General features: G+C 37.2%; 1 protein-coding gene across 1 annotated transcript; it reads left to right on the top strand.

Annotated features, from left to right (window-relative positions):
• Positions 1-5,009: 5,009 nt before the first annotated feature.
• LOC102235012 (up-regulator of cell proliferation-like) lies at positions 5,010-10,966 on the top strand. The gene is made up of 2 exons (XM_023345983.1): positions 5,010-5,052; positions 6,307-10,966. Exon 2 carries the CDS (start codon positions 6,321-6,323, stop codon positions 10,926-10,928), a length of 4,608 nt encoding a protein of 1,535 aa, XP_023201751.1. The 5' UTR covers positions 5,010-5,052; positions 6,307-6,320; the 3' UTR covers positions 10,929-10,966.
• Positions 10,967-12,140: the final 1,174 nt, after the last annotated feature.

Here is a 12,140-nt window from a genome sequence, read left to right as displayed (position 1 = left end):
TCATATTGGAAACTATTTCCTTTCATCCAGTGATCAGAGGTTTAACTGCAGCTGGTTCTACAAACATGTAATTCAGTTTCAAATCTGTTTCAGCAATAGCAGCATCAATAAAATAACATAAATACTTGATCATTTCTTTCAAATCTAGCAGTGACTTAAAACTGCAGTAAAACGTTCTGATAAAACCCTGAACATTTGAACAAGAACACCTTACATGTTCCTCCTCTGCTTTGCTACAGCAGACAATGCAGACAACTTTGGAAATTGTTGTTATTTACATTGTTGCTCCACCATTAGAACAACTGCATCACACGACAATCTTGAGTTTTAACAGCAGATTGACAGTGCTAAAACCTTCCTCCTGGACTTGATTGGTGGTTTCTGACTGTGCATTTCTGCAGTACGGCCACTGGAGGGAGCCAGAGGACTTTAATGTTTCTCAGAGATTATCTGTCACTTGTTCTACTGTCAGGACATAGTGGCAGTTTTAATAAATATGTAATATATCATTTTTTATCAAAGTTACTGCAGCTTTAAGTGTCCCAATATAGATAATACACCAATATGTCTTAAAATGTTTCAGAATATTGAAGAGACATCAAAAGCCAGAAAGACATTCACGTGTTTTAAACCTTGCAGTGACCTCTATGACCTCTTAGCATTGAAGATTATCAGAATTTAAGGAAAGGTGGAGACAACACACCTTAAATGGGAGGTTTGTTGGGTCTTAATAAAGCCTTAAGAGTTTGCTACAGGCAGTCATGCCTGAAAAATATTAATCTGGCCATCAATAAATATTAGGGTCGTTATTAATGTCAGCTTGATGCCATCATGTGGAGACAGTAGAGCACAAAATTTACAATAAACCTGCGTATCCACCCAAAGCCTGATGGTTAAATAAATATCTTGACTCTGATCTATATCTGTATGACATACATCACAGAACTGCTGATGGGCCAATTCAGCTCACATAGACTTCAGGAGGGAATCGATGAGAATCCAGAAAAAAGCCCAACAGGAAGAACAGGTATTCCTGCTGCAACACCTGCACACACTTGTGAATACAGGAGACAAAAGTCAATAAAGACAACAACATATTTAGTTTCACTCAAAACATTTAACTCATTTGTTTATTTTTATGCAGTTTAATATTTATTTATTTATTTATTTGAAAGAGGATAAAAGCAAAGCATTTCTAAAATCTATATTTCTTGCTAATTAAACCAGACAAAAGTTCACCTTTGACTGCACACAGAATAACCTACAGGTTTACAGCTCCTTTGTCTCCTCCTGCTGGCCAAAAGTATATTTATTTAAGCACCTCTCATTTTTGCACAGAGGATAATTTACTGTATGTGGAGTCTCAGTTGAATCGAAGAAGAACAAATATTCTAATAGCTGATTTTTCTCTAGTCATGGAAACGTTGCTGCTACTCTTCCATCTGATGTCAAAACAAACTATTTTTTTCTTATCTTAAGCTTTTTACATAGGTTGTAAAATATGTTTTCTCTTTCATTTGGATAAAGGAGAATGGATGTTGTTATGCAGATTACAGTGAAGAGTTTACCGATGCAAATACAATAAACATTTTATATGATTTTCTTTCAGAGAGCTGCAAAAATAACCAGCAAGAATGTGATGCTAACGAGTCTGCTGCCACATTGGAGGTACAAAGTCACATTGTAAGAGTCTAAAATATGGTGAACATAATGGAGCCATCTATCCTGCAATAGGTTAGTAATAATTTTTTTCTTATTTCAGGGAGCAAACACTGAAGATAAATCTGAGAATCTTACTGATGAGAAAGAAGAGGAACCTTCATCAACATGTGACGAGTCTGATGCTGTCAGTCCAGAGACTGATACAGATGATAAAGGTCAGTAAAAGAAACTTGAACATAAGAAACAAAGTAAGAAGTACCTCAATATTTTTACTATCATTATTTTGCTGTTATTATCACAACCCCCCTGAGTCAGCGTTTTGTAGAGACACATTTTGGGGTGGTAATTTTGCTCCTTTGCCTCCACCTGCTGGCTGAAAGGAGGAACCACCAGAGCAAAGCCCAACAGACAGAACAGGTTCGCCTGCTCTTTCTGGCGTACCTGTTCTAGATGGACTTCATTTCAGTTGTCTGAACTGAAGTCCATCAATCAATGTGGTTGATTGATGGACTGAATGGTTGATTATTTAATTTGTTGATCATTGAGTCATTGATTTTGAATGGAGGATAATTTATGGTATGTGGAGTCTCGGTTGAATCAAATATTCTAATAGATGATTTTTCTTTGGTCATGGAAATGTTGCTGCTACTCTTCCATCTGATATCAACACAAACCATTATTTTCTTATCTAAAGCTTTTTAATATAAGTTATAATATATTTTTTCTCTTGACTGGCTGAGGGAGAATTGATGTTATTGTGCGGGGTAGAGAGAAGAGTTTACCGATGCAAATAAAAGAAACATTATATATAATTTTCTTTCAGAGAGCTGCAAAAATAACCAGCAAGAATGTGATGCTAACGAGTCTGCTGCCACGTTGGAGGTACAAAGTCACAATGTAAGTGTCTAAAAAAGATGAACATAATGGAGCCATCTATCCTGCAATTTGTTAGTAATATTTTTTTCTTACTTCAGGGAGCAAACACTGAAGATAAATCTGAGAACCTTACTGGTGAGAAAGAAGATGAACCTTCATCAACATGTGACGAGTCTGATGCTGTCAGTCCAAAGACTGATACAGATGATAAAGGTCAGTAAAAGAAATTTGAATATAAGAAACAAAGTAAGAAGTGATCTATCAATTTATTCAGGCATTATTTTTACTATCATTTGTTTGTTGTTATTATCACGTCTCCCCTGAGTCAGCGTTTTGGGACGTGTTTCTACCAGCTTTACACATCTAGAGAAAGACGCGTTTCTCCATTTGTCTTTGCTGGACAGATGCAAATAAAAAAAAAAATTATATGATTTTCTTTCAGAGAGCTGCAAAAATAACCAGGAAGAATGTGATGCGAATGAGTCTGCTGCCACATTGGAGGTACAAAGTCACATTGTAAGAGTCTAAAAAAAGATTAACATAATGGAGCCATTTGTCTGTCTGTGATTTTAAAATGTTAACTTTTTTTTCTTACTTGCCTTCAGGGAGCAAACACTGAAGATAAATCTGAGAATCTTACTGGTGAGAAAGAAGATGAACCTTCATCAACATGTGACGAGTCTGATGCTGTCAATCCACAGACTGATACAGATGATAAAGGTCAGTAAAAGAAACTTGAATATAAGAAACAAAGTGAGAAGTGATCTATCAATTCATTCAGGCAATGATTTTGCTACCATTTGTTTGTTGTTATTATCATATCCCCCCTGAGTCAGCGTTTTGTAGAGCCACATTTTGTCTTTATCAGCTTTGCACATCTAGAGAAAGACGTGTTTGTCCATTATTCTCTGCAAAACAATACAAACTCAGCCAGATTGGATGTAGAGCATCTGTGAACATCAACTATAAAGTTTTGTTTCATATTCTCAACAGAAATCAGATCCGTACTTTGACTAGGCAGCTCCTTCAGAGTTTCCACTGCCTGTTGGCTGTTTCTGTGATCAATGTTTTTCATGCTCAGCCTGTGAGTTAAGATGGACGGCCGTGTCTGGGTCGGTTTTCAGTTGTATCTTTGATAATTTCAAGGTGACACTCAAAGACACACTCAAGCTTGTGGAAATAACTTTATAAAATATGGAAAAGTTTATTGGCAGAAGAACCTTAAAGTCTGACGAGAAACTAATCACTGAATGAAGAGACCAGAAAGAGACAGGATCTAAGCTCCCATTTCTTTGACTTGTGTTAATTTTGCAACTTTTCCTCCTCCTGCTGGTGGAAAATACATGTATTAAAACACTCGTGATTGGTTGATGGACTGAATGGTTGGTTAGTTGGTTGATGATTTCATTCATTGATTGAATTATTGATTTTGAACAGAGGATAATTTACGGTATTTGGAGTCTCAGTTGAATTTGAAGAAGATCAATATTCTAATAGAGAATCTTTTTCTAGATATGGAAATATTGCTAACATTCTTTGATATCAAAACAAACTATTGTAACCAGGTGAAAAAATGGGTACATGTCAGAAATGTGTTTTCTAAACCCTGTTTTGCTTTGTTTCGCCAACTGGTTGCAATTCTTGTTTTTGCCAGCATGTGGTGCTGTTTTACAGAGAGGTCAAAAGATTTCAGGAAGTAGAAAAAAACCTCTTGTGTGTGTACCGTGGCATTCTTAGAAAAACGGAAGAGAAGGACATTTTTTTGTGCCGAGACCTGGTGAAAAGGATGACTACATGGCCACCTGAGCCGAGAATCCAAGTGTGCGAAGTGCCACTGCCGTTTAGTAAACCCTTTGTAAGAGTTCAGTTTTGTATGTGAAGCTACGTTATTACATGTGAGCCCGCCACTTTCACCGAAGCTGAGGCTTTATATTGATAGGATGCGGGTCATTTCTTTCGGCCTGTGTTGATCCCCATTCTTACGTTTGTTTCTTTGCAACTCAGAGAGAGAGAGAAAAGTTTTCTTTTTCATTTAAAAACAATAAAGGACCCATTTTATTTGAAGCTCCGTGTGCTGCATTACTCCCGGCTTCACTATTTATTTCTTCCATCTCCCGCTTTTTAATAAAGGTTGTTAAATATTTATTTTTTTATTTCTGGCGACTGGCCGAGAGAGCAGGGATGTTGTTCTGCAGGTTAGAGTGAAGAGTTTACAGATGCAAATAAAATATAACGTTTTATATGATTTTCTTTCAGAGAGCTGCAAAAATAACCAGCAAGAATGTGATGCTAACGAGTCTGCTGCCACATTGGAGGTACAAAGTCACAATGTAAATGTCCAAAATATGGTGAACCATCTATCCTGCAATATGTTAGTCATACATTTTTTCTTACTTCAGGGAGCAAACACTGAAGATAAATCTGAGAATCTTGCTGGTGAGAAAGAAGATGAACCTTCATCAACATGTGACGAGTCTGATGCTGTCAATCCAGAGACTGATACAGATGATAAAGGTCAGTAAAAGAAACTTGAATGAGAAGCAAAGTAAGAAGTGTTCAAATTTGATTTCCTGATCTCTCATATTCCCAAATGAAATCAGGTGTGGACTTTGACTAGGCACCTTCTTCAGAGTTACTGCAGGCCTTTTAGCTGATTTTCTGATCAATGTTTTTCATGCTCAGTCTGAGTTAAGATGGACGCCATGTCTTGGTCGTTGTGCCATTGTGTCTCTGTTAATTTCTGTTTGACAGCCTGCACAGTTTGCAGAACCACAGTTGCTACAGAAAAGTTCAGTCCATAAATCTCATAAAATGCTACATAAACCACAGTAAAAAATGATACCAACATTGTTTACTGCAGCCAAATGTGCAAGAATGAAATAAATCAAGACGTCCCCAAATAGATATGTATTCATGTGAAATTTATTTGAAACTGTGATCCATTTGTCAAACAAATGAATTTATCTTTACCCTGATAAAGACATACAAATATTTTATTTGGTTTAGTGTTGTTTATTGATTAAAAAATTAATTAGATTAATCACACTTTGTTTAATCGATATGCTTCACGTTGTAAGCTTGAAACGTAAAACTGCAGGTTTACAAAAATTGTTTGAAAAAATGCTTTAATGTCTCAAACCAAACTAATAACGTTCCAAGGTTTTCATATTCAAAAAAGTTTAAAAGTAATTTAATTTCAAACATAATATAGAAATGTTAACTAGAAACTGGTTGTGCTTGGTGTAAGGATAATTCGCAATAATAGACGGCCGACTACCTTGGTTTCATCCAAGCGTCCATCATGGTGCTCTTCTCTATAAATAACTTTTTTTGGCAGAGAACAAAGTGCAGGCAAAGACATGCAGCAAAGGAACCGAGGATGGGAATCGAACACAGGAACGCCACATCCAGGTCCGAAGCCCCTGTGAATGGGCCGCCTGCTCTAACTGCAGTGGTTTTTAAAGCTACATTTGGCCCTGACCAAACCAGTCTGGCTACTCACACGTCTCTTCACTCACATTTGCGTGTAGCGCACTACTTTGAACTAAGTAAAACATACAAAGCAAACAAAGTGACAATGGAGAGGAAAACCTCCCCTTTTAAAAGGATGAAACCTCCAGCAGAACCTGGTTGAGTAACAGAGAATTTGAGAAGACAGAGCAGATAGACAATAAAACAATGGAAGGAATCAATGAACATTTAAAAGAAATAATTATGTTGGATTTAAAATTAATGATAAAAAAGATAACTATCTTTATCTTTGAACAGGAAATAAACTGAAGATGCTTTTGGAGGATCTGGGATTGGATCAGTTCTACAAGGAGAAGCTGTCACTCAGCAAGATACTGGAGATCAATGAGAAGACCATCAATGATGAGCCTCCAAAGCGTAAATCAGATGTTCCATGGTATTTTCTTAATAAACTAATGATGGCGAAAGCAACAGCTATAACAGTTGATTCTGATGATTGGTTTGCCAGTTCAAATGAGGACGACTCTCTAAATCCTCTTGATTTAATCACTGCTCTCTTTCTGTGTTCTGATGGGTTTGTTCATCAAGAATTAGCTCTAAAAATGTCCATGTGCCAGTTCTCTGTTCCTCTGCTGCTTCCTAACTGTGATACACAGCAGTGCACCCTCATGCTGTGGGCCATGAGAGACATTGTTAAGAAGTACAGACCTTCAAATCTTGCAGAATCAAAAGGCTTCATAGAAGACAGAATAGTTCTTTCTGAACTTCCAATGATCTCATTTGTGAGACTGGGTGAGTGCTCTCTGTCCAAATCAGAGATCCTCAATAAACTTCTGAGTAACTCTCAGCAATACCATGACACCTTTGTTCACCGTGACATGGAGTGTGGAGACATTCAGAGAAGAATATCCAATGGACTGACTGAAATGACCTGGTACCTTCCCTGTGGAAACAAAAACATGGACATCTTCAGTGAGCCAGTTGCTATAGCTAACCTTCGTGGAGACGTTGCTTCATTTGAAACTCAATTCTCCTTTTTATGTCAGACATCTGCTGCAGTTTTCGTTTTCATCGATCAGCTGGACTCTGAGTGTGAACTGCTGATGAACAAAAACCACAAAGCTCAGATCTTCTTGGTGGGAAACCAACAGAGCAAAAACTTCAGAGTTGATTCTGTAGAAAAATTAGTGACAAGTCTGGCCTTGACTGAAAACAATATCATTACAAAAAACAAACTAATAAATGAAGCAACCTTTGTCAAAAAATTGAAAAAAATGATCAGTGATGTAGTTAAAAACCCACAGATGAAAATGTCTGTAGATCAAATGGCTGATGTTGCACATAAACTGGGAATCATAGTTGATGAAGATTCTTCAGAGTGCCAAGATGGAAAGATGAAAGCTGATAAAATCACTGCAGAGATTAAAGACATAATGAAATACAAAGAAGATCAACTTCCTTTACAAGATAAAATATGGAAGGAACTGACTTGCTTGGAAAAGGAAGAATTTCGTCTTCGAAAAGTTGGTTCAGAAAACATTGAAAATTACAAATGCAAACTTCAAATAGAGAGAAAAGAACTGAGGAAAAAGCAAAATGATTCTGCATTGTCCAAAGCAATGACATGCTTTATTAGTGCAATATCCAGCCCACATAGAGAAAGGTGTTATTTTCTGAAATGGATGAGAATGAACCTCGACAACTTGTCTCGAACAGAACTTTCTGGCCTCAGGGAGCTTTACAAGGAAAAATGCAGAGATTCTGAAAACAAACAGAAGATCAAAAAAATTGACCAACAACTTTCCAGCAGCTCACTGGGAGTTGAGCACTTCTTCCGTGAAATGGGTCAGATCTACGAAGCTTCTCTTTACCTTCCAGAAACAGATCCATCACGTCAACAGCTGCAACATCTGCCCAAACTCTGTGCTCAGTTGTTGCTGGATGGATTTCCTCTTGAGCTTGTAGATGGAGATGCTTCCAACATTCCTCTCAGATGGGTGAGTGATGTTCTCGCTCAGCTCAATGACTTGGTGTCTCCAAAGAACAAGATCCTGGTCATCACAGTTCTTGGAGTTCAGAGCACAGGGAAGTCCACTCTCCTTAACACCATGTTTGGAGTTCAGTTTGCAGTCAGCAGTGGTCGATGCACTAGAGGTGCCTTCATGCTGCTCATCAAAGTCAATGAAGACTTCAAGAAAGTTCTCAACTGTGACTTCATGATGATCATCGACACTGAAGGCTTAAAGTCACCAGAGCTAGCACAGCTGGACAACAGCCATGAGCATGACAATGAGCTGGCAACACTTGTTGTTGGTCTGAGTGACATCACCATTATCAATATTGCAATGGAGAATTCAACAGAGATGAAAGACATCCTGCAGATAGTGGTGCATGCTTTCCTCAGGATGAAGGAGGTCGGCAAAAAGCCTCAATGTCAGTTTGTTCACCAGAACGTTTCTGATGTTTCAGCTCATGAGAAGAACCTGAGAGACAGGAAGCTGCTGTTAGAACAGCTGAATGAGATGACCCAGGCTGCAGCTAAAATGGAGAAGAAAGAGAAGAACAAGAGCTTCACTGATGTGATGGAGTATAATCCAGACACTGGGAACTGCTACATTCCTGGACTCTGGAATGGAAACCCACCAATGGCTCCAGTCAATGCAGGATACAGTGAGGCTGTCTTTGAACTCAAGAAAAACATCATCCAACAGCTGGGAAAGTATGAGTCAACTTCTAATAACATCTTGGAGTTCACAGAGTGGATAACCAGCCTGTGGAACGCAGTAAAACATGAAAACTTCATCTTCAGCTTCAGAAACAGCCTGGTGGCTGATGCTTACATGAGGCTCTGCACAGAGTACAACCAATGGGAGTGGGAGTTCAAAAAGGAAATGTACAAATGGGTTACCACAGCAGAAACAAGAATTTCCAGTTTTGGTACATTTACTGCAACATCTGAAATATCTGACATGAATGAATTCATCATTGTGTTGAAAAGTGAAGCAACCACAGAGCTGACCAAGTGGGAAACAAAGATCCTTGAAAACCTGAAGAAATACTTTGAACAGCCAGAAGGTCATGTTTATCTGGTTGAAGGATACAGAGAGGATTTCTCCAACAGCATAAAGAGTCTTCGACGACAAACTGAAAGATCAGTGTTGAACCAGATCACAACAACAGCTGACATTAAAGAGGGATTGAAAGAACTCGACAAAATCAGGGCCACTGATACAGAAAAAATTGAGAAAGCAGTTTGTGATTTAATTGATGAATGTCATAAGAAAAAAGCTAACATGACAGACCAAGAGCTTGATGAAAGTTTTGATAAGATGTGGACTGAAACACTGAGAACCTTGTCTTTTTCTGAACAACAATCTTCAAATATCTTCACCAGTGTGTCCCATCAGTTGCGTTCAAATCTTTCACACAAAGGAAGCCGTGCATGTGATCTACTGAGTAACAAAAACCTCAAAGACTGTGGACTGGAGCCTTTTACATACAAACCTAAAGGAAGGAATGACACCATCAAAGACCAGGGAAAAGGAGCGTGGTGCTGGACAGATCATGTAAAGGCAAGACAAGAAATTGCTGACAGCATCATATCTGCTTGCAATGACTGTATTAGTGATCAAATCAAAAGAAAAAACAATTATCATGATACTTACATCCAGGAGATTCTTCACATCGTTGGTGAGAAGCTGAACAAAGCTGATGTTGACATAGACATTGAGTTTGAAGTGCCTCTGAAACAACACATCTGTGGATTTGCAGCCAGAAAGTTTCAGAAAATTCATGAAGAATTTATACAAAAAAATGATCCTTATAAATCTCTGCAGAAACACAAGGAAAGGTTTTGCACAGATTTCAAACATGAGTTTCAAGAAAGAGATCAATGCCTGAAGAAAGCTGAAGAATTCACAAACCAAATTCTGAAACCTGCTGTGGAAAACTTCATCTATCGTTCTCTTGGTCTTGATATTGTTGATGAAATAAAGACAAAAGAGGAGTTCAGCACACGAATGTCCTTCCAGTATTCAATTTTATTGGATCTGATTTCAAAAAGTGACTTTGAAAGCTTTAAGAGTTACATTCGCTCATATGAAGATTATGTAAATTGGTGGATATCTGAGAGAATTAGGGAGAGTTTCTCCTCTCAGTCTACAATATGTGAATTGGAGGACAAACATCTTAAGTTCTGCATGGGCCACATAGATACTGCCTTTAAAAAGGCAACAGCAGAAAAGTCTGACAGCCTGAAGACATTTGTTGTCAAGATCTGCACAAAACTTGGTGATAAACTGGTAATTTCCCAGGATGCTCTTGATGCCTTCATGGTTCTGAACAATGCTGACCAGGAACAGTTTGCTCACTGGCTCAAAGAATGTGTGCAGGAAATGACAGAAGCTCTTAGAGAAAAGTTTAAAAACACACAGTTTGAAACAAAACTCCCGCAGCTTCACATAAAACCAGAGAATGAGCTTTTCAACAGAGTGATTGGTTGTGGCAAAAGGTGTCCATTCTGCAAAGTTCCCTGTGATGCAGGTGGAGAAAACCACACTCAACACTTTGCTTCCATGCATCGACCAGAGGGTTTAGGTTGGGCCATGTGGGATGAGTCACAAAAGCTCACGACTGACATCTGCTCCTCTCTTGTTATGAGTGACGAATATTTTCACTGCAGGGCCACAAAGGGTGAATGGCATCCTTACAAAGAATATAGGGAGATTTACCCAGACTGGAATATTCCTCCAGATGTGAGTCATCAAGCATCAAATTATTGGAAATATGTGATGGCCACATTCAATGAGGAATTTGCTGAAGCATATGATGCAGAGCCTGCTGACATTCCTGATGCTTGGAAGAGAATCACAAAAGAACAGGCAGAGGAAAGCCTCAAGAAATCATTCAACATCAAGTGAAACCATAATTCATGTTTAGATGTAAGAACAAAACTGGTTCTTGCATGTAAAGTATTTTATTCCTTTTTTAAATTTTTTTGAAAGCCCCTCTGTTTTCCACGCTGAACTTATCCTTTCCACTGAAGACAACATAAGTGGCTTCATCTTATTTTACTATAGCTACTTATTATTTATTTCTTTTTTCTTTTGATCATTTATAATTTGTTCATTCTATTCTTAATTTTTTTGACTAAGAAACGTAATTTTATTTTAGTCAAAGAAAACTAATATTTTCTTGTGTGAAAATGTTTACACTCTAAAAGTTGTATAAATGCGCCACTACATTAGATTGATAATTGGAGACTTTTAGTGAGAACAAATTGTTCATCATTAACAAATTGATTCAATCAACTCTCCGGTGTCATTACATCATTCAGCAAACTGATTGCTGCAAAGTCAATCACTGGATGCATTTTGCTGAGTTTCTTTACATAGAAAATGTAATTTGAGTCAAATTACAATATATTTAACTTTAATTCTGTCCATATGATGTGGTTGAACTGATTATATGTTGCATATATATTAAATGCATCTGCTTTGTATGCTAAAATACTTTGTGATTACTATTGTTCTATCTCTAATTAGCATGAGAACAATAAACTTAATTGAATGAAGATTGATGTCATATTAGTTTTATTTTAGTTATTTTTGCTGTATGGGTCCAGAAATGTTATGAAATAAATATTCTTATATATATTTCCTTTGTGTGATTGATATATTCAATGTCAAACACTCTTCATGACATCAGTCATTTCCATATGTTTTGTTTCCACAAATATTTCATGTCTTGTTCCCATTTTATCATCTTGCCACAATCATAAGGATATAGTTTTTACCAATGTCTAGTTCTGGGTCTTATGTTGAGTTTATCTCGGATATTAACATCACTGTTTTACTAAAATACAGTAACTTCCAAAGTAATAAAAGTATAATCGCTTTAAAACATTTTTCAATATTTAACAGTTTGGTTACTCTCAAGTCTTTCTGAATCCAGTATAAAGTACAAAAAGTTGCAGATTTTGCACTAAAGGTCAAACTGCTCCTCCATCGGGGATATTGTGTAGTGTTTATTTCACACACATCTAAATTAATATTATATTCAGTCAAAAAGATTTCTAACAAGATTTTCTATTTGTTTAGTGTCTCAGTGAAAAACAAGTTAGTCTTTTCTGA

The sequence above is a fragment of the Xiphophorus maculatus genome, chromosome 14 (genome assembly GCF_002775205.1).
Source record: "Xiphophorus maculatus strain JP 163 A chromosome 14, X_maculatus-5.0-male, whole genome shotgun sequence".
In the NCBI taxonomy this organism is placed as follows: Eukaryota; Metazoa; Chordata; class Actinopteri; order Cyprinodontiformes; family Poeciliidae; genus Xiphophorus; species Xiphophorus maculatus.
Note: the sequence above shows the minus strand (reverse complement) of the source record. Positions and strands in the feature narration are given on the sequence as shown.

Excerpts from the sequence above, each read along its gene's own strand:
- LOC102235012 (XM_023345983.1), top strand. The coding sequence starts at position 6,321 with ATGCTTTTGGAGGATCTGGGATTGGATCAGTTCTACAAGGAGAAGCTG.